This window comes from Sturnus vulgaris, chromosome 3 (genome assembly GCF_052056855.1).
Source record: "Sturnus vulgaris isolate bStuVul1 chromosome 3, bStuVul1.hap1, whole genome shotgun sequence".
Taxonomy (NCBI): domain Eukaryota; kingdom Metazoa; phylum Chordata; class Aves; order Passeriformes; family Sturnidae; genus Sturnus; species Sturnus vulgaris.
In genome coordinates this window covers 69,749,355-69,770,237 of record NC_142245.1, presented here as the reverse complement: position 1 = coordinate 69,770,237, position 20,883 = coordinate 69,749,355, and the positions used below count along the sequence as shown (strand labels likewise).

Below are 20,883 nucleotides of genomic sequence, written 5' to 3'. Positions count from 1 at the left end.
CAAGGGTAAGGAGGGTACAGTTTGTGCCTTCTGTAGACCCTTGGTCTCTGCTGATGTTGCCCAGCTGTTCTGCTGGTGGCTTTACTGCTACTGTTGACCAGGCTTCTGTCATCATAGATAACTGATGATACACATATAATATACAGCCTACCTGCAGTTTAAGTCTTCTTGGCTCTTTTTAGGTGTGGTGGAATTATAAAAAGTGGGAAGAGAGGTAGATACTGAATGCTGAAACCTGCTTGTGATTCCCACATTTTTGGATATCTGTCCTGGGTGCACATAATCACAGCCTTAGCTCTATGCTAGTATAATGTGACAGACTGAGCACTGAGAGTAATGAGAGCAATGAGTGGTATGTGTTTGAAAAGAGCATATGAACTCTCTTCTTCTTCCTGGATTTGGTAGGTTTGAGCTTATCTTTACAGTTCCTTAGCAACCTTATTTGTTTTCAGTAAGAGCTTTCTGGGTTTGATTGTGGGGGTTTCCCTCCACCACTGGCTTGGTTGCAGCTGGGGAGGGTTAGAAAAGAGCATGAAAAGAGGACATGGCAGACACATCGGGTATCACACTGACTGCTGCATCCTTCAGCCAGGGGAAAAAAGGCTTATTCTGCTATCAAATATGAGGGAGCAGGGGAATGGGGTAAGGAGACTAGAGCAGAAGTCTGTTAGAGACATTTTCATTATTAAAGAGAAGAAAGTGGAAAATGTTAGCCGTGCATAATATATATAACATAGCCATACATAAAACATGGTAACATGTGTATTACACATGGTCCAGGGAGTTCTGCCCTGTCCCGCAGTGCAATTTATCTCCTCCCTTTGAACTTCACTAAAGTGCCTCTAGCAGTACTGACACATCCCAGATGCAATCCAAAAACATAGCTGAGAAATAGGTCAGTTGCATCAGAAGTCAGGTTTCCTAAAAACGTACAAGGAAAAGAGACATGAGACTTCTGAATATGAAGTCTCTGTAGGATTGCCTTTCTAAATAGATGAATGTTCCAACTTAGCAATATGAGTAACACTCTACAGGCAGAGCAGCTTTGCTGTCACACATCTATACAGAACATGGTGAAAAATTTGTAGGTGATCTGGGATTAAGATTTGTCCTAAATAACATGGGCATCATCTACTCAGAGCAATCAGTGAACACAGCAGATGTTCTCTGATCAAGGAATTTCTAAGGCAACTCTTCTTCATTTCTTGTTTTGTTTGACTTTCGGTGATACTGTGTTAGTTGATCTTCCTCCCCACCCTGCTTCCCTAAGATAAGCACAAGCAATTCAAGGGAAGTAGACATAAAGTTTTTAGTAGAACATAACAGGGAATTTGCATGGTTAATGACAAAATCTCATTTTCGTCCAACTTTCCCCCTTGATAATCCCATAATTCTTTCTGTGATGCAACACAACATCTATGAAATCTGGATTTCGCACTCCTTCCATGATCCTAAGTACACCCGTATGGGCCCTCTCTTCTGTTTTGATTGCTGCAATTTGTTTCTCTTGACTCCTTTCACCCTCACAGCCTCCAAAACAAACATTACAGAGCTGCAGTGCCCTTTTTCCACTGTTTGCCCAGACCATCTCTTTGCACTGGCAAGAAGTTGAGTTTCTTGTCTCATATTTTTTATGCACAATAAACTGTATTTTTCACATATACAGTGCTGTAATGCAAAGTAAGGTGAACTTCAGACTCTAAGTTTCTCTCCCTGTTTCCCAACATTTAGATGTATTCCCTGGAGAAGGCAGTGGTCAGCAGGCATGCAGTGAAAGGGCTGTCACTTAGGGCAGAGCTCTGTGATTAATTCTAAGGCTACTTTAGGTACCGGCAGCTTTAAATCTGAAAAATTTTAGACTTTTAAATCTGCAAAATTAAACCACTGATCTTTGCTGCTGGCAGGAAAATTACTGATGCTGCTGTATGCCCTGGGATTATTGCTGCAGCAGTGACTCTCTGTGTTAGTTGTAGATAGGCACAGTGGGGCCCAAGATCGTCTGTTGTCAAAAGATAGTTTAAAACACTTTTCCCTCTCCACTTGTTTTTCAGATAAAGGCATGTTCCTTCAACTAAGTCAGGTTCCTCGTTTTCCTAATCCAAAGAAGTCCATGAGTAGCTGCTCTCATTCTTTTCATCTTTGTTTGCCATTTGCTAATGTTTCTCTCCAGTGGCAACTCAGCTCCTTGGCCTGTAAGTTGCTCTCCTCTGGAGGAAGGCGAGGAAGGGACAGCAGAAGTGAGGAGGAGGAAGATTCAGGCAAAATGTCTCCTCTCTGTCCTGTGTGTCATATTATTTCCTGTGACAGAAACTAGTCTCCCAATGCAACAAAGACATGTGAGATATCGGGCAGTATAAATTCACCCCGAACATCTCCAAGCAAAGTTCTAATGAGCCTCTCACCTGTTTGGTGTGAGTCACTGCCAAAGACAGTCACAAAGGCAGTCACAGCTGCTGCACCAGGGACAGATTGCTGCAAAGAGTGTGATGTAGAACTTGTTCTCACCTCCCATTGCTGCCATTTCTTCTTTTTTTTTTTTTTTTTCAGTTAAAAATAGATTATTATGAAGAATTAATGAGGCTCTCCAAAGACCACATGAAACATGCCAATAAACAGTAATGAGCTTTTAATTCATAAGAGGCAATAGACTTCAGCTTCTGTTGGCTTATTTTGCACACAGGAGTAATTCCTTGCTCAACAGGGTTATTTGAAAGAAATGTTAGACAGGGTTTATATGTTATATTGTGAAAAGAAGTTCGTAGATGCTTTACTTCTTTTTTTTGTTTCTTTTTTTCCTTTCTTCTCTGAACATACTTGAAATACCTAAGGGCTTTTAGGATATTGTAGGGAAAATAGTGTTCTGTAGTTGATGAGTGAGGGGTTTCTCTTTGTGTTTCAAATGCTCACCTCTTCAGGGCTTTGAAGAAAGATTCAGAGACTTGGTAACTGCTAGGCATTTCTCTCTTTCCTTACAGAGAGACAGGGATACCCACCCTTCCTGTCATTAGCCTACTCCAGTTTCCCAGAGGTAGTAGGTCATACATAATAAGATTTCTTTAAAAAACCAAACAAACCCACAAACCAAACACTTTATAGATAACACCGTGTGGGGAGTGCAGCAGCAGTGCTGACATAAGGAGTTAGGAAGGTGCAGCTGTTTATGGGACTGGCAATCAGGTCAGGGAATTGAATTCACTTGAAAAGGCAGGCAGGGGAGAGGGAAGGGGCTGTGCTTTGCTTTGAAGCCTGGGTTAGTTCCCTGATCTGGCTCACAGCACAACTGGATGTGCACTGGGGAGGAAGCAAAAGGCTGGGGGAGGGATAGGAGGTGTAAGTGAACTCCTGCTGCTTGAGTTGCTGCTTACAGCAATATCTGTAAGATAGTGCCCAAGTTTGAGAATTACGACAGTTCTGAGTTTGCTCTTAAGGAAATAAATGGGGTTTGAGACCTATATTTGCCAGTAAGCTTCATAACAGCTTTCCCTGTGACGGTCTCTTTTAACACCATTTTACAGATGTGATAGCAAAGGTTAACCAAGTGGATTTGCTTTGGGAACAAAGAAAAAAATGTGGAAGTAATAAATTCCGTGTTGGTGTGGTCTCTGTTGGTCGTTTCCATGCACCTTCCTGTGGCTGAAGCCTTCGCTGTCTGTGCTGTGGTGGAGCTGGCACAGCTGTCAGCATCACTAGGTCGGGAAGAAGTTGACTTAAGATTTTTAATTTTCTTAACAAAGAAAGCCTCTCAGAAATACTGAGCTTTTTCAACAAAGACCAACACCAGTTGTAATAAAGATTCTAGGTCATCTCTGTGCCGTTTTTAGCAAAACAAGAAGAAATAGATCCAGATTGATTTTAAGGCAGTCTTCAAAATAATATTCAGGAAATTTCTCCTGAAGATCAGGAGTAACATCCTGACAAAACTCCCTCTGTGGCTTCTGGTGTAACTGGAAAGATTTTTTTCCACTATGAAGATTTCTCAACATACATCTTTTCCCTCTGATGATATGGAGCCATGCTGTGAACAAGGCTTTTTGAGCTGCATGAAGTGATTTTGTTTAATGAACTTAAATCCAAGATTAAGTTGGGCTTGTTCTAGTCTGAGCATGATTAGAAATACTTCATGTATGTTTTGCTTGGAAAGCTAATGTTACATCTTAGCATGAGCCTTAAATTTTTGAAGGCAGATTTAGTTATTTTCTCCTGCTATGAAAAATATTTTAAATTTCATTAGATCTATGTTAGTGTTTTCAGGATGAAATAGCTGTTCAGGTTCTTAGTTACTTTTCTTTCAATTCTTGGAAGGAATTCTATTCTGTGGCCTATGTGGTTAAGTGACTGAAAGGTTTAAGCATGTGTAGACAAAGCTGTCCATATTAAGGGAAAAAGTATAGTTAAAGGCATATTATGAAAAAGTGAAAGATGAAACTCTTTTTCAGCATGTGAGCTGCACAGGACACAATAAACCTACCCTAAAGGTTTGACATCCTGTCAAAGGCAATTCTTGTTTCTTTAGAGACTCATGCCTGTGGCAGATTTATTCCTGACTGGTATACCTGGAGAGAAAGATATATTAAATGCTAGCAGAGAAGAAGGAAAAAGCTTGTCAAAACTTGTGGTTTATGAAAATGGTGCCAACATTTGGTCAGAGCCAGCTTTACTAGGGTTGTAGTCAATTCTGGGAGCTGGGTTTACAGGGAAGTTTTGTTGTTCTATTAAAAGGTAGAACAGGATGAACTTTTAAACCTAGGTAAAGTAGTTTCCATGGGCCCGACTCTGTCAGCAAAACAAACGAGTGTTAAGAAAGAACAGCCAAATTATTAAGGCAAGATAATAGCAGAAGTGTTTTCTCACAGTAGAAGTCAGATGACTGAAATCAGGAGCTATCTTGTCTTCTATGTCCCCTCTTGGACACTGGAACAGACACTTGGGGACTTGCTCAGAGACTGAACATGGCTTTCCTGAATGGTGGTAGCTTCTGCTTATAAAACAAACAAGCTTTAAGACCTTGTCCTTCAAGATCTCCTGTTTACTTGCAACCATGCAGAAGAGTGTTGAACACAGTCTGTCCTGGAGAGAGAACCCTGCCCCTTGTTTTCCCTGCGTTGAGGGAAACCCTTAATGAGAACAGGCATTCCTCTTTGTTTGGGAATGTAACTCCTCCTTTGTGTTTTGTACATGCCAAGAAGTATTGCGTGATTAAGGTGGTTTGTTGTTTTAGATCGATAGTTTGGGTGTGGGATACATCCAGCTTCCATGGGCCAGAAAGTGTCACTGAGCTCACTGCCACTCTCGCTTCCTGCTGAGGGAGAGATCTCAACGAGATCACTAAGGTTTAGCAGTTGTGTGAATAAAGATATCTCCAAGATGAATGTTTTCAAGTGACAGGAACCTTCCTTTTCCAAACAAACAGACTGGTGTTTCATAGTCAGTCTATGAGAGAAATAAGCTGCTAAAAAAATGGAATTTCTCAGAATCACAATATTTGCAAATTGCAAACACAATATTTTTGTTGTTCTAAGTCAGAACAAAAAGGCCAAACTTCCCATTTTATGAAAACTCTGGGAAAAGGAGAAAATTGATTTGTTACCTTTGAAACATTCATATCTTTATATTTGATGTAACATTGACAATAATGCAAATAGAAATCTTACTCTTTTGTAAGTTGAAGAAAAAGAAATTCAGTTTAGTAAAAGCACAATGCTTTACTTTGACATTTTTACTTCTACTCATTTTGAATTTCCACCCATGTCACAAGACAAAAAACAACTACACTCAGTTAGCATCAAGAGCCCTTTTCATCTGAGGGGATATGATTTAGACACTTCCTTTCCCAAAGGTAAGACTTACCTCTTACATGCTGGATGGGTTGTCCCTGTGATTTCCTCAAATATGAGAAAATTCACTGCAGTGTCTGTGGTAGTATGGAACTGCATTTGTGCTTTACCCTGGAAGTTTAAAATGAGCATCAGGTCTCCACTAAGTTCCTGGTATTTGGGAAAGAGTATGAGAACAGGGAGAAACTCAATGGAGACTTATTTCAATACCTCTCCTGTTATTTCCTAGTATAGAGAAATCCACAGTTTGAAAAGTTCCTGAGCTGGAAGTAATCTTCTTATTGTGTTTTGTTGTTACCACATCTTTCTTTTATGATTCTTCCTATTATTTGGGTAAGTACGCAGTTATGGCATCTTAAATACTCTGTATTGGTTAGTGTAATAATTAGTTTTGTTGAGTGGCACAGGAATTATTCAGTAAAACTTGAGGTCTGATCATATTCTCAGACCTTCCTTAGGTCTTTTATTTGCGTATTAGCAGATAAACATTTCCCTTCACCTGTTTCATACCTATCATAACTTTACAGCCCTCTGTTTCCTTACTGATTTCTTTCCCAAGCTGATGTGTCTTGGTCAATTTGAATGTTTTTCACACAAATTATAAAACAGGAAAAACATTGCTCATTTGTCCTCTTTGTACTCTATTTCTGTTGTGTTCTTTCTGAGAAGAGAATTGTGTGTTATATCTAAGGTATTTTTACATTACTAATTCTGACTTGTGCAACACTTTATCTTTTATTTTCTCTTCTTAGATCATTGTTCAGATGGAGGCTGAATATTTGTGTGCAGCATTGTCTTGGCAACACCAATGCCAGCAGATGAAAGAGCTGCAGAAACAGGAGAACCCTTCCAAGAAAGCTGCAGCTGGTGCATTTGCTCAGCTCCAGACTTTTTTTTAAAATGCTTTGCTTAGGCACATGGCTTAGTGGTGAACAGGGCAGTAAATTTTTTTACAGTTGCAAAGGTCTCAAAGAAAAGACTCAAAGGTCTATTCCAACCTCAACAATCCTATGATCCTATGGTTTAGGGAGCTATTGCTAACTTCCATAAGTTTTGTAGTTAGTAGTTAGATAACCTGTTACAATGAAGTTTGATTGACGTTGTAAAGATGACTGGCACCTGCAAAGGTATCCATGAGACTATTGGGAAGGTGCATTTTAATGCCACACAAATGAAATGCATCATTCTTACATCCAAATGATGAACAAAACGGACATCAATTAAAAAGGGAGTGAGACCTTGCAATCGTAGTAGAAATTGAAAAAGTCATCCTGATACTCACAGTCAAAAAAGGAAATCAAATGTTAAGAATTAGTATGGAAACATAAGTGCAAGGAAAATGAAATAGAGTATAAAAATTTTCTGCTGTATAAATCCAGAGTGTACCCATACCCTGCCTGATGTGTGCAGTTGAGCTCTCCCCATCCTCCACGTTGAAAAGGGTTATAATAGAACTCAGAGAAAGCCAAAGCTGATCTTAAGATATGAAATAGCTTTTACAGGAAGAATAAATAGGTCTTCTGCTTGGAAAGCATATAACTGAAAATAAATATTGCAAAAATACAGGGATTCATGAATGACATGGAGGTCACAGAATCATTTAGGCTGAAAAATACCTTGAGGAACATTGAGTCCAACCATTTATTAACCCAGCACTGCCACATCCAACACTAAACCATGTCCCAAGTGGCACGTCCACTCATCTTTTAAATACCTCCAGGGATGGTGATTCAACCACTTCCCTGGGCAGCCAGTTCCAATGCTGGACAACCCTTTTTTGTGAAGAAGTTCTTCATAATACCCAATCTGAACCTCCCCTGGCACAACTTGAGGTGATTTTTCTTGTCCCTGTGGTTTTTTATAGGAAAAGGCAGTTGATTTGGGACTATGCAATGAAGAAAACAGGTGGTACATAAATGGACGCAATTTTTTAACGCAGGCACTTAAGCTATGGAACTCCGGCTAGAAAATATGAGCAATGGAAAGAACTCCATTTATCATAATTCCACTAAGGCTGGGGAATACTTAGAGGAAGTTACTACTTTACTTCTTTACAAACCAGCTGGGCAGTGGAATTATCTGCGCCTGCATGAAAAGTTAGGGGGAAAGGAAGAAGACTTGGTAGAATAGAAAATTTAAGGAAGGATGGGAAAGAAGATGAAAACTGTGATGGGTTCTGGATTGAAAGAATGAGGAGAAATGTTTTGACTCTGAGAGCTGGGGAGGTGGCTTGTGAAAGGAGTTTGGAGATAGAAAGGCTTGGGACATAAAAAATCACAGCTATGACAAAGCAGATGAGAGAAGAGAGTCAGGGGATGGCCGTGCTGTGCTATATAGGATTCTGTTTGAGAATGGGCTGGGATTACTGTGGTGCCTTCCTGCTGCCTCTAAGTAGCTCTTTTCTGGAAACAGAAATTTGCAGAGACTTGGCCTTCCTCTCCCAGCAGCAAGGGTTTTGTCACACCTACATTCTCTTTTTGTCACTAAAAAGTATAAAAATTAAATGTAATTTCCAGATGAACACGAAACTATTTTACCATCTATCTTAAAATCAATACTTCAGCATCATGGATCCCCCAAACTCATCTCCTCCTCTACAGTTTTTCCCCTCCTTTTCCAGCTTGAGCTGGAGAAGTATGCACATACTTCTGTCCCGGGGCCAGGCTCAGCTGGCAGTGGCACCGTCTCCTTTGCTCAAATCCATTTCCAAATTTAGTCAGGGAGATGTAGTAATAAATTGTGGACAAAGCCCATTCCCGGCTTGGCCAGCAGATGGCAATTCCTGCTTTGTAAGATATCCTTAGGCAGCCTTTAAGGTGTAAAGAAAGAGGAGTTTGCAGTAGCTGAGTCTCCATTGAGCATAAAAACACCTCTGGAAATTGTGTTCAGGTTTCCTGTCAGCTACTACCAAAGCAGATGTCAGACCTACTCAGTGTGTGAAATCAGTGTTGTTATACATTAAGGAGAAAAGAACACTGTTCTGTTCACTCAGCAGTTAACTCTGTTTTGCTGTTCTAACAAGCAGCACAGGAACTTTTGGTCCCGTTTTAATGGCATTGCATTTGGGGATGTTTTCTGCCACATCAAATGTTCCTGACATGTATTGACATGGAAAGCTGAAATTAAAGCTAATACAAGGGGGTGTTTCCTGCTGTTACAAATCTATGGGAAATGACCTGTTTCATTTCAGAAGAAAAAAAAAAAGGCACATCATGCAGGTGCAGATAATATATGTATTAAATGACAGACTTCTGGAAGAGGTTAGCAGGGAAGACTGCTGCAGAGAAATCAATGTAAATTTGAGTTAGGCTCTTTGTTGTAAAAGAGAAAAGTTTCAGGAATGATGTAAAAAGCCAGCAAGACAGAACAATGATTAATGGACAAATACATTGATATTTTCCTTTTCCTTGCCTGATTTTCTGTTTCATTTTCACACCGAAACGGCTGTGTAGGGCTGACTACAATGTGTTGTTTAGGGAATGAGTTTTACATCTCAGGATTGGAACTCCCAATGTAGGGAGAAGGAAGGGTTAAGAAGGGGATCCAAGCTGACATTACAGAAATGACTGGGCCAGAAGGGGGTACAGAAGTTCTCAGTAAGTGTGGGGGAAATAAATTCCTTAAATAATTTCTGGTGACCTTTTTGCCTGGAGAAGCATAAATAGGATATGAAGCAAGATATATTTAGCATTACGTGGCTCAAAGTTTAGTTGTCCTGATGTGAGACTGAGGGCTGAAGGGAGAAAAAAAGGAAAATTATTGGAAGAGGTCCTAGGGGTCATGCCAAGAAGCCAGGTTTACTTTTAAATACTCAATATTTGAAACTGATCAATGTTTTACTGTGTTTTACTTTCCAGTTGTACTGATACCATCAAAATATAATGAGAGAATTCATTCCTAGTCTGAGAGTGAGTAACAGTTTTTAACCCAAGGTCCTTTCCCAAGCTACTGTACACAGATTAGAAGTGTGCAAAGTCTGCCCTTGTGTTTCTGTGGCCTGTGCTCTGTGACACCCTGAGTTACAAGTCTTCTCATTGTCAGAAAAGAAAGTGCTTCCTTGAGTGAGGGAGAGTCTGGACCAGCTGGAACAAGCCAGCTGAAGCAGAAGTCTGGAGGGGCTGTCTGACCTCGGGCTCCAAAGGAAGGCCAGGATTTGCTGTTGGTAAATAGTTTTTAGGCAGACCACAGAGACTGTGTTCAAATGTTTGCTTAAAAAACAAACAAACCTGTTACATGTTAATGGGTAAGAAATTCTTGCTCTAAGCCTGTGCTCATTGCTTTAGTATCAAACTTGTTTCTGAAAACTGTTGTTAGGAAACCGTGTTATTAGGAAAGAGCAGGAGGAATTCATCCAGGTTATTACGAGGGTTGGTTTTGGGGGAGGAGAGAGAAGAGGCTCACGGTGGTGAAAATGGAGTTAAACATGGGACTGCACCTGGCAATTTGCTTGAGAAATCCAGAGTTAGGAATGTGTCTCTGCATCAGCAAAGCTTTGAAATATGGGAGATTGAGTTTGGATGCAACCAGACTAAGCTGATGTCCAACTGGAGAACACACATCAAGCCTCCTGTGGCAACTTGTGCTTCCAGGTAATATCTCCTCATATGTTGCTCTCCTTGTGACACCTCATCTTTACAAGAAGCACACATCTTGACTAGAGAAGATCAGAAGTCTAGCTCTCTCACACGGATCCTGCACATCAGGAAAAGCAAAATGGGAAAAGTTCTACTCAAATCCCTTTGGAGGTTACCCTAGAGTATCAATCCTACTGTGAAAGTTGAAGTCAAACACAAAGTTGGGGTTTTTTAAAGTGTCTGTAATTCCAGGCTATGCTTGAATTCATTGCAGAACAAAAAACCTGCTTTTTCCAGCTGATAGCCTTGCAAAGTCATACTGAAACCAAAAAATACTGTGTACTTTGGCAGAGGTATTACCAGCCATAAAGATCTGGCAACTGCAACCTGTGTAACAATCTTACTAATTGTATTTAAATTGGAGTGGATCAACCCTTCTAACACTGAATACAAATCTTTACTTTTCCCAAGGAGAAAAGCAGATAGGAGGCTGGATGTATACAAGGTTTTAACACGGGTTTCTGCAACGAGATTTGACACCAGGTTAACTATTCCCATTTGCTATATGGGTGCAAGTTATTAGACTGTGTAAAGTAAAAGACGGTCTAAAGTCAAAACACTGTAGTAGCCTCAAAATAATTAATGTACAAACACAACTCTGGTTTTGCTCCATAATCATTCATATGCGAAGAGTCTTATGTAAGAATAATTCCTTTTCTTCTTGTTCAACTTTTTCCACATGTTCTTGGAATATTAACCTAACTCTTGAAACAAAAGGTCCTCTTGTATATGTGGATATATAAAAGTATATTTAACAAAGGGTTGGTAGTACCTTAACTTCTGCTTTTCTACTGATTGGTGGCAGGACATCAAATATCCTGCAGAAATACAATTAGAAAAATGTCTTAAGATCAAAGGAACTACAAAATTACAATGCCTGGGAACAAAGTGGGTCATTAAAGGCCAGCAAACATTCTTTCTGTAAAACTAAGAATCCCAGGTTATTTTTAAGATCAGCTCCTTATGTCAGGGGTGGCTTTCTTAGTGGGAATATTAGGTATATTTTGATAATACAGAAACCTGAGATGGCTTAATGATTAATAGTCTTATTCTCCATAGCAAATTTAGCTCAAATAGAAGAATTGTACATAACTTAGTACACGGTTTTCATGCCCGGTCAGTAGCGTTATAGGCCTTATTAATTGTAAAATCCTGTTAGTACACAGCACTATCCTCCAGTAAATTCCAGCAAAGTGAATTCTGGAACGACAATTGCACTGCGTGTGCATAGTTATAAATCAGATTTTTAAGCGTCTGGGAATTATTCATGTTGTTTAAGTGGCTTGGGTTTATATTGTCTTATTGCTTATTTGGCCCAATTTGAACATGCAAGCTTTCCCTCAAAGGGTGGTACTGTGTGTACTGTATTATACATAGAGTTGGCAACTTCTTAAAGGTTTAGATTTTACTTAAAAGAGCTTACAGGAGTTGAAAGCTTTTAGTAAAATAATTAGGTGGAGTGACATTTCATTTTAAATATTAATATCCCAGGGAGGTTAAATAAGATTACCTTGATTTCACCCTGATGAGAGGAGGGAAGTATTTTCTTCCAAGTACTTCTAACTAAAATATAAGACACAATAGACACCTAAACGGTTACACCTTTTATATACTGAATAATTCTGCCTGATAATGGATACTGCATCTGTTATGTCACAGTGCTGTGATCAGAAGCTTCTGTAATGAAAAATCTTTACATAGTCTTTATTTTAAATAACTGGGAATGATGATAAAGAAAATTTATTATTAATTTTATCTGTCTTAGGAAATGCATCTAGGATTCCCAGAGAGGAATCTTAGCCTATGTGCATCTCTTGAGTTACAAAAAATGCCGTTTCAGAGGGAGGACAAAGAGCACTCGGAGCCACTGAACCTAAACGATTCACATCTGGCTTTCAAGTAAATGCTGCACTGTGATCGACCAGCTATAAGGTAACCTCATACTCCTCATGGGTGAGGCTGGCCAGGGAGAGCACGCTGTCTTACTCAGCCTAAATAACAGAGAGGGCAGTTTAGGATCCCTTAATGAAATTGATTTGTGTGAATATATGCTATACTAGAAACTTTTCTGTACTAATTTATTTTATTTTTGTATGTAAAGTAACGGTTATCCCATTAATCTTGTAGAGACATTTTTTATCAGAGTATAAATAGAAAGTACAGGGCCTATGAATGTGCTTACTTTTGAACAAATGGTATATTTTTACTTAACCACAAAGTAAATACATATTTAGAGGAAGGCCACTGATACAGGACTTATTTAACTTTTAAAAAATCCCGGTCAACAGAAGGATTAATTTAATTCTGCTTTTGAAAGAGAGGAGATATTTAATGGTGCTAAGAAGAATTGTTATGTTTATTTCACAAAACACAGTCATTGCAAACTAATGTTGCATTTTCACATACCTTTGTTGAAATCTATTTTATACATACTACCACACATGGGATGAATTGAGTGTTAAATAACCTATCAATTGGAGAAAAGTGAACCAGAGAGAGCATATATATTTATTTTTTTTTTTTTTTTTTTTTTTACTGACCTGCAAAAGATTGGATTTTTTCTTGTGGGATACCCAACTTCCAATTCAGGATTTCAGATGATAGTTAAAAAGTAGATGTAGATTGAGGACAATCATTTAGACTTAAAAAAAAAAGAAAAAAAAAAAAAGAAAGTTTTTTAATCTTTCATATATTAAAGAAACTCTTCATGAGTAGAAAAACAGAATGGAATTAAGTCCTTCTGTACCTCTGTGCAGCTGCAAAGGTAGATGCATCACATTATTTACCATATATTTAATGTCTGATATAGTTTAAATACTTCCATGCAAATATGTACAGCTGGCACTATTCTTTGCTATATTTAGTATCCCTATAATAGTCTTAAAACGTCAGATTTTTTAATGTTGTATTTCTCAACACAAATGTGTTCAATTTGCAAAGGCAAGTAGACTTTCTACATGGAAGACTTTGTTAACAGTTTTCATATGCCTTAATATTTGAATTGACTCACTTAGATACACAGTTTTGCTTACCTAGTAAGTAAAATGCTGACAGTGCTGTAAATCATACCTTGAAATGGGGCCACTACCACCTGGTAGCCCTTGCTATAGCCTTTAATACAGAAACACTTTCAAAGGGACAAATGGACAAGGGTGATCAACAAAGTTAATTTAACTTCCATAGAAATTCGAATTCTTAAAAATCAAGTGAGCAAGGTTAGTGTCACTTCTATTCCTGGTGGATTTTCAGTTCACGTATTACTGTCAGAGGTAGTGGGTTTTTTTTCTTTTTCATCTTTTTGCAGCTTGAAAAGTTAACTGAGAGGCCACTGAGCAACCAACTAAAATCTGCTTCTAGACAGCAATCTGGTTTGGTTGATTTGGTAAAACATTTGTTTCTCTGATGTTCCAAACTTTTGCTGAAAACAAAATTGAGTTATTGAGATTGCAAAGGTGGTCTGGAGATATTAAATCTACATAAACAAAAGAAGGAACTCTGAGGTGCTTAGATCCTATGATAATGTGTGCAGTGTGAGATATTTGACCTGTGTAGTGGTATCAAACCAAGCCTGAAGACAGCCTAAAACAATGGCTTGAAGCAGTTCCTGCTCATTTGAAAGAGATGTTAACTTTGAAGCTGCATGAGAATGTTGCCAGCACTGTTAGTTATTTCACTGCCAAGAGAGAGGTGAATGATCATGCTAGGACAATGTATTCTTCATGCTTCCTCATTTAGCAATAGGATCAAAACAAATTCTGTGTTTGAGGTCAGAATAAAAATTATCTTAAGATGTTCTTCAACTTTATATCCTCGGGTGGGATTAATTCCACGAAATTTTAGGTGTCTAGAGTTCTCACTCATACATCTAAGCTAGTCATCTGGCTCCTTCAGTATGACTTATAATAAATGTTAATGTTTAAAAGTAAATTGTGCTCCTGTTCCCACCTACCAACACTACATAGATGATATCCTTGATCAGATGCTCACAGTGGAGACAGAGACAAGGTAGGCTAGAAAAATCCTACACTAAAAGTCTGCCATCAAAAATTTAGCTTTGTGCAGCTGGGGATTGGCAGGGGCAGAGGGCTTTGACAGGTAGTGACTGCCACTTTCTTTCACTTGCCCACCTTTAGTAGTAGCAGTTATGTGTCAACAGTATTCCAGACAACAGCTGGTAAAGTCCTATCCACTCTTCATTGAATGATAAACTAAACCTGAGTTTAATTTGTAAAGAAGCCAGACCTGAGCCATCAGGTGAACCTAAAAATGGAAAATGTTAAGTCTGGAATTGGTGTTTTAAACAAATGCAGATGTGGGAACTGGACTAAGCTAAGGAAAAGTATTGCTTTTCTTTAGCTTCACTAGTTAGACATTTAGTCTACTTTCTTTCCCTCTCTCATACCGGTTGGAATTAGGAGGGAACCTATATCTTGACAACTAATAGCGGTCTAGAAAACTTCTACTGTAGGTATTATCAAATTAGGGTTAGACATTTTCAGCACTCCCCACAGTACACAAGTAAAATCTGTGGTTTATACCTTTGAAAGTGTGACTCATCTGCTCAGCAGTCAGATGCAGCCCTGGTAGTTCATACGACTCAGCTGGAGCCCAGTCTGAAACACCAGTAGAACATCCTGTCTGGCTGAGATGCATAAACACTGCTTACTGAATAGGATTTAATCTAATGTTGATCTTCACGCAGTTGGCGATACCATATGTTTTTGTGTTTTAATGGTTATCCTGTTTATCTCATCTTTCTGATCCAAGTCCAAATCCTTCTGCTGAATAGGTGTCTTAATAATACTAGCTGAAAATTAAAGAACAGAAAGGCTTAATCATTAATATAATGCATTAGTCTAACTGGCCACAAGATTTTATGTTAGCCTCATGCTCTCTCTGTATAGTGCCTCTCTTTCTTGGATTTGCTTCTGCTGTACTGCTTGTTGAAAATTTGTAGTAAAGTTAGGCATTTTACTGAAGACCTAGTTTTTTTCTAGATGATGTAGACATACCCTTTTCATTGATTACAGTACAAATTCTAATCAGATCAACAGAAGAAGGAAGAATTAAACTCTCTGAACACGTACTCTACAGGCTTGACATTCTGTGCACTTTATTTTTGCAGAATACTACATGACTTTGAAAAATTTTGTTATGGAAAAGCTGTCTTGGTGTGTCACTAACAGCATGCTTCAACAATATAGGTAATTTTTTTTTAAGTCATAGGCAATTGAAGTATTCTTTATGGTCAAAGAAAATGCTGCATGTGAGAGCTACTGAAGTCTTGGTCTATTTTCAATAGCTTGGGAGAAAGTGAGTCAATGTTTAATGGGGAGCTGGCTAGAATTTCAGATAGGGTTGCAGAAGATGCCATTTCCCAGCCCCTGGGGCTTTTGAAAATCCACAAATGAGAGGGCAAATTCTTCCTTTGGCTTTGGTCTTTTATATATTGATCCTAAAATAGGCACAGCCTGAGTACCACCGTAGCAGATGTCTGTTACAGAGCATTATGTCTTTTGTGTGCACAATTGCTGTTTGTTATCAGCTGTAGGGTATTAATAAAACATGTAAAACAAGCATATTACCATAAACAGGAAGGAATCTTAGACAAACCCAAGGCTTTCCTCACATCACATTTCTCATCTTATCCATACTCTCTTGGTTTTTTTCCACTTTTCTCTTCATTTTGCTGTTGGTTTTATGATTTTTTTCTTTTTGTTTATAATAACAATTTAGCTGAAACACATGCATTTACCTATATATGAGGTCTATCTTCTGTATCTATGTAACCTCTTTATTTTCACTGTTTTATGCTGATTATCTCATGTCCATCTTCCTTCTTTTTCCTTTGCAACTTTTTTTCTTGCGAACACACAGGGCTCAAATAGCAGAGCCACAAAGGTGGCTTTCCTTTCACATGCTTTTCCAGAGTATTATTTTTTTTCAAATAATACTTTTAAAATTCTTAGATAGCAATAACTTAAACACCAGTGGTTTATTGTAAATCTTTGGGATTACAAAAAAACAGAAATAAAAAACTTCAGAAATGAAACTGCAGTCAAACCTGCCCATATTCTGTTTGCAAAGTACATTTGCCATGGAAATTATCTGACTATGAAGAGTGAGATTTTATTGTTCTTCTTCTTGGGAACTACTAGGGAAATAGCTGAGATCTCTAGAGACCTCTCTCAAAAGGAAAGAGGCTTAGCTCTTGAGAGGAGCAGAGTGTACCAAAGAGGTACTGAGTTTCTCTAGATGCCTACTTAAGGCCTGTAGAGGAAGACCCCATGAGCCTAAATTTTTCTGAAATATAAATACTACTTTTTTTTTAGTTTAGCTAAATGGCAGTAGGACAACAAGGTACAGAATATTGAAGAAACATTCAGAATAGTTATAGACATCATATTTATAAAAACTGTATGTACTGGAGAATCTGATTTTTTGACTATGCGTCTCAAATGTGAGGAAAAAGGGAAAAGAATTTGTTCATACTAATCAGGCTGTAAGAAACACTTAATGACTGGAAGATAGAATCTTTTTAAAAAATGTACAAAAGTAGAAGCTGCACACAATATGTTCATAATGGGTTTTCTTAAAGACACGTTCTTTGTCTTAAAAAGTGGGGGAGTGATTGTATTGTTTATAGGAAACAGGCGAACTGCAGTACATAAATATTACCTTGAAAAATATGCAGAGAGGGAATTAATCTCGAGCTTAACTGAACACTGCCCAAAACTGAAAATTTATGTGGCACTTCCCTTGAGCTGATTTGACTTTGCATCACACAGTTCACAGGCTTCCATTCAGGACTCCCATCTGAGCAGTCTCACTAAGAGTTAGAACCATACATAAGAGTTTGTGGAACGATGATCCCTTGGATCAGTCACATTAAGATCCAGTCTTAGATTTTGTCCTTGTTTATTTCTAAGCAACCGAAAGTTTAATCAAGTTAATTGTTGCTGACAAATGTAATGAAGATTGAGTCTGGAGAAAAAAAAGGGTTTGTTTGCTCTGTCATAACTGTTCAAAAATGTTATATTGTGGTGGAGGAAGCTTTAATTACTGTAAGAAAGCTCAACAGATTTAGAAAACAGCTTCTGGACAAAGGCTTGGTGGAGAATGTGAACTGTTAACTTTTTTATGTTAAATTGCTTAGGAAGTATTTTGAGCATAGTTAAGCTTATCATAGGCTTGGGGTTTTAATAAGCATCCAGACTTGTTCCTTGGGGGGAACAGATGTGTTTTTCAGTGGCCGGCCAAATATTCTCTCTTTTCTTCAACAATCATGATGCAATTCATAAAACTATACCGGGCTTTTATTTTCTTCTGAATTCTACTGCTGTATGTTTATGTGTAATGTTTTTATGTTTAACTTAGAAGGGCATGGGTAAGAAGACAGTGAGTATGCAGCAAGATTAGTGCACCTATGAAATGCTCTTAATTATATGTTTTACTTTCTTTAGCTACTAGTTTTCATGTGGAGAGCAATGTGTGCTGAACCAGAAGGCACGTTTTTAAGAATCGGTGCTTTGTTTTGGACTAAGCTTTCTTTTTCCATGTGGCCACTGGTAGGTAGGACGGAGAAGGTGATTCAGGGTCAAAAAAGGAAGAAGAGGGATTGGCAGGCAGGCTGGGGAGTTGGATGGCACAGCGGGCATAGCAATAGCAGCCTAGGCTCTGAGGGAAGAAATGGGGATGGTGTACGAGTGCAAGAGGATGCTTTGAGCCCTCCAAATCTCACAGGGATGGACGAAGCATCCAGATTTAATATGCTGATTTTCTTTCAAGAAGCTCTCTTCCTCATCAAGCCCAAACTGCTAAAAACATAAGTAGCTGCCAAACAGCAGAACAGACGTGCGAATGCAAGCTTGGAAGCAGGATCGTGAATCAAAATCTTGTCATTTAACACTCCTGACCTGCACTTTCCCTATCCTCTCGCTTCCCTGGCTGCGGAGAGGAAAGGTCAGGAGTTGATGCCTATGTGCAAATGGGAAACATGTCAAGAGGTGTATTTGCAGGAGCAAGTACTTTCTCTTCCTTTGTTAAAAAGCAGGAAAGACAATGAGCAGAAGCGGTTCCCGCACGGTGTCCCCTGGCACAGGGTGTCCCGAGGGGAGGTGGACAACTGTCCTGGAGGCCAGCGGATGCCCCGAGGGCCCTGGAGCTGGGCGCCTCCGCAGCGGGGCTGGCAGCCCTTCCCTCGGGGAGGAGAGTGGGCGCTGGACTCCGCAGAGGCCGGAGAGCGCCGGGCAGGGCCGAGAGCCGGCTCTCACCGCGAGTGGGGCTCTGTGTGTGGCGAGGGGTGCGCGTTTTGGGGCGGCTTCTCTTTATTTCGTTGTTGTTTGCGAACGGCCGGGGCGGGAGTTTCAGACTTTTCCCCCTCGCCCAGCTCGGGCGGGACACCGCTGGGCGCAGCTGCCCTGCCTCGTGGGGCGCGGGCAGGGCCCGGGAGCGGGGCCAGGGGCTTGTTTACCGCTCTGCCCGCCGAGGGCAGTGCGCGGTACCTGTGTGCAAGCTCGGGGCGCTCGCCCGCCTCCCGCCCCCTTCCCGCGGCCGTTAACCGCTGAGCTCCAGCCTCGCCCTCCGCTTCCCCGCTCCCCCTCCCCAGGGGCCGCCGCACGGTGCGCTTACCGCCGGCGGCCGACACGGCGCGGTCCCGCCCCGCTCCACCCCCTCCGCCGGAGAGCCAGAGCGGCGGACAAGGTGGGGGGGGCCCGGAGAGGAGCGTGGCTTCGCCTGCCTTTCCCCGGCCCCCCTCCCGCGGCCAATCGGCGCGGAGGGAAGCGCTCCTGCCGCTGACGCCCCCGAGGGAGCCCCCCTTTTAAAATAAAGCGGCGGCGGCGCGGCGGGAAGAGGGGGGTGTGCGCTGGCCTCGCTCGGTCCCGCACACCGGCCGGGCGGACAGACAGACAGACAGAGCGCCGCAGGATGCCCGCAGCTCCCACGGCCAGGGGCTGAGGCGGGCGGGGGACGAGAGGTCGCGAGGAGGAGGAAGGCGGGAGCGGCGCGGCTGGAGGGTCTCGCGCCCGCTCCGAGGATGGCGCCGGTGAGCGAGCAGCTGGAGCCGCAGGGCGCGGAGGGAGACCCCGCCGGCGCGACCCCCCTGCCCGGCCCGCCGGCGGCCGAGGAGCCGCGGCGGGAGAACGGCGGCGAGTGGTGCCCCGGGAGCGGCGAGAGCGGGGCCCAGCCCCAGGCGGCGGCGGAGGCCCCCGGGAGCCCGGGCTGCCCCGGGAGCGCTGCGGCGCCGGAGCCCCCCGAGGGCGGCTGGGGCTGGGTGGTGATGCTGGCCGCCATGTGGTGCAACGGCGCCGTCTTCGGCATTCAGAACTCATGCGGGGTCCTCTTCGTCTCCATGCTCCGGCTCTTCGGCAGCAGCGAGGACAAGCAGCTGGTGTTCAAAACAGGTGAGGGGCGGCCGGGGAAGGGGTCGGGGCGGCTTCCAGCCCGCTCCGCCTCGGGCCTTCCCCGCCTGCAGCCCGGGCGGGCGCATGAGGTGTCCGAGCCCCGGGGGCCGCAGCAGCGAGACCCCTGTGGAGGGCCGGGCCAGGCCGGAGCCGCTGGGGCGCTCGGGAATAGCCCCGAGGGAAAGGGCAGCTCCCCTCGCCTCCCTGCGAAGGTGCGTGTGTCCCCCGAGCTGCGATCTCCGGGGCTATCGGGGGCGAAGCTGCGGAAAAGGAACAGGTGTGCTCTCGCTTCTTCCACAGCTGGATCTTTAGGCATCCGCTGTCGTGCAGTGTGGGTTACAATGCACGCTTCTGGTCTCAGAAACCTTTATTCCTCTGCTCCGTTAGCCTAAAGGTTGGTCTGAATGATCAATTCATAGTGGGGTATAGTGACACTTAAAATATGTCAAGAATGGGCTTGACAGTTGTCAAACTCGGCGTTTTGCTGTTCAGGTTTACGGCTGCGACCAGTGTCATAAAACTCACCAGTGAAGTTAACGATATTTACTAATCTTTAAAGGCATTAACAGTACTTTCACATGTTACTGATCTAAAGCACTTAAAACACATACGAGTCAAATAATTAAAAGGTAAGCATACATTCTGTTTTATTTTATGTATGTTTTCTGTGGGAAGTGTCTTGTGCTCTCTGACTTAGTAAGTTGAGGAAATTCAGTTTTTGGCTCTTGAAATAACAATAATTGAAATTAAGGAACAATATTAAAATTATGTTTTATTATAGTAAATAATAAAGTTGACTTATATAAATACAGCTTTGCGATAAATTATTAAAATGAAATACTGAAAAATAAACACTGTCTTATGTTTTTGTTCCTTTCTTTAAAAAAAGTCTAGCCTTGCAGAGTTGTAAACCTAGAAAACTTTTTTGGTACAGAATGGGTGTTACAGACCTTCTGAAACTTACTTGAAATTTACATCTTCCTTAATACTTGCATAAGTAGGCCTAAAGTT

The 20,883-nt window shown here is 41.3% G+C and overlaps 1 protein-coding gene and 1 long non-coding RNA gene across 2 annotated transcripts in view; one reads left to right on the top strand and one right to left on the bottom strand.

The window, feature by feature from the left end:
• Positions 1-2,660: 2,660 nt before the first annotated feature.
• Positions 2,661-18,541, bottom strand: LOC106855011 (uncharacterized). The gene is made up of 3 exons (XR_001403320.2): positions 15,007-18,541; positions 13,009-13,109; positions 2,661-5,945 (listed from the first exon to the last, which is right to left on the bottom strand). It is a non-coding gene; the product is annotated as an uncharacterized LOC106855011 (long non-coding RNA).
• Positions 18,542-19,338: 797 nt separating this feature from the next.
• The window catches only part of SLC16A10 (solute carrier family 16 member 10), a 63,084-nt gene continuing 61,539 nt past the window's right edge, over positions 19,339-20,883 (top strand). Inside the window, exon 1 of the mRNA XM_014879264.2 lies at positions 19,339-19,872. Within this exon, the coding sequence (XP_014734750.2) occupies positions 19,506-19,872 (367 nt within the window). The 5' untranslated portion in view covers positions 19,339-19,505. The remainder of the gene's footprint in view (positions 19,873-20,883) is intronic.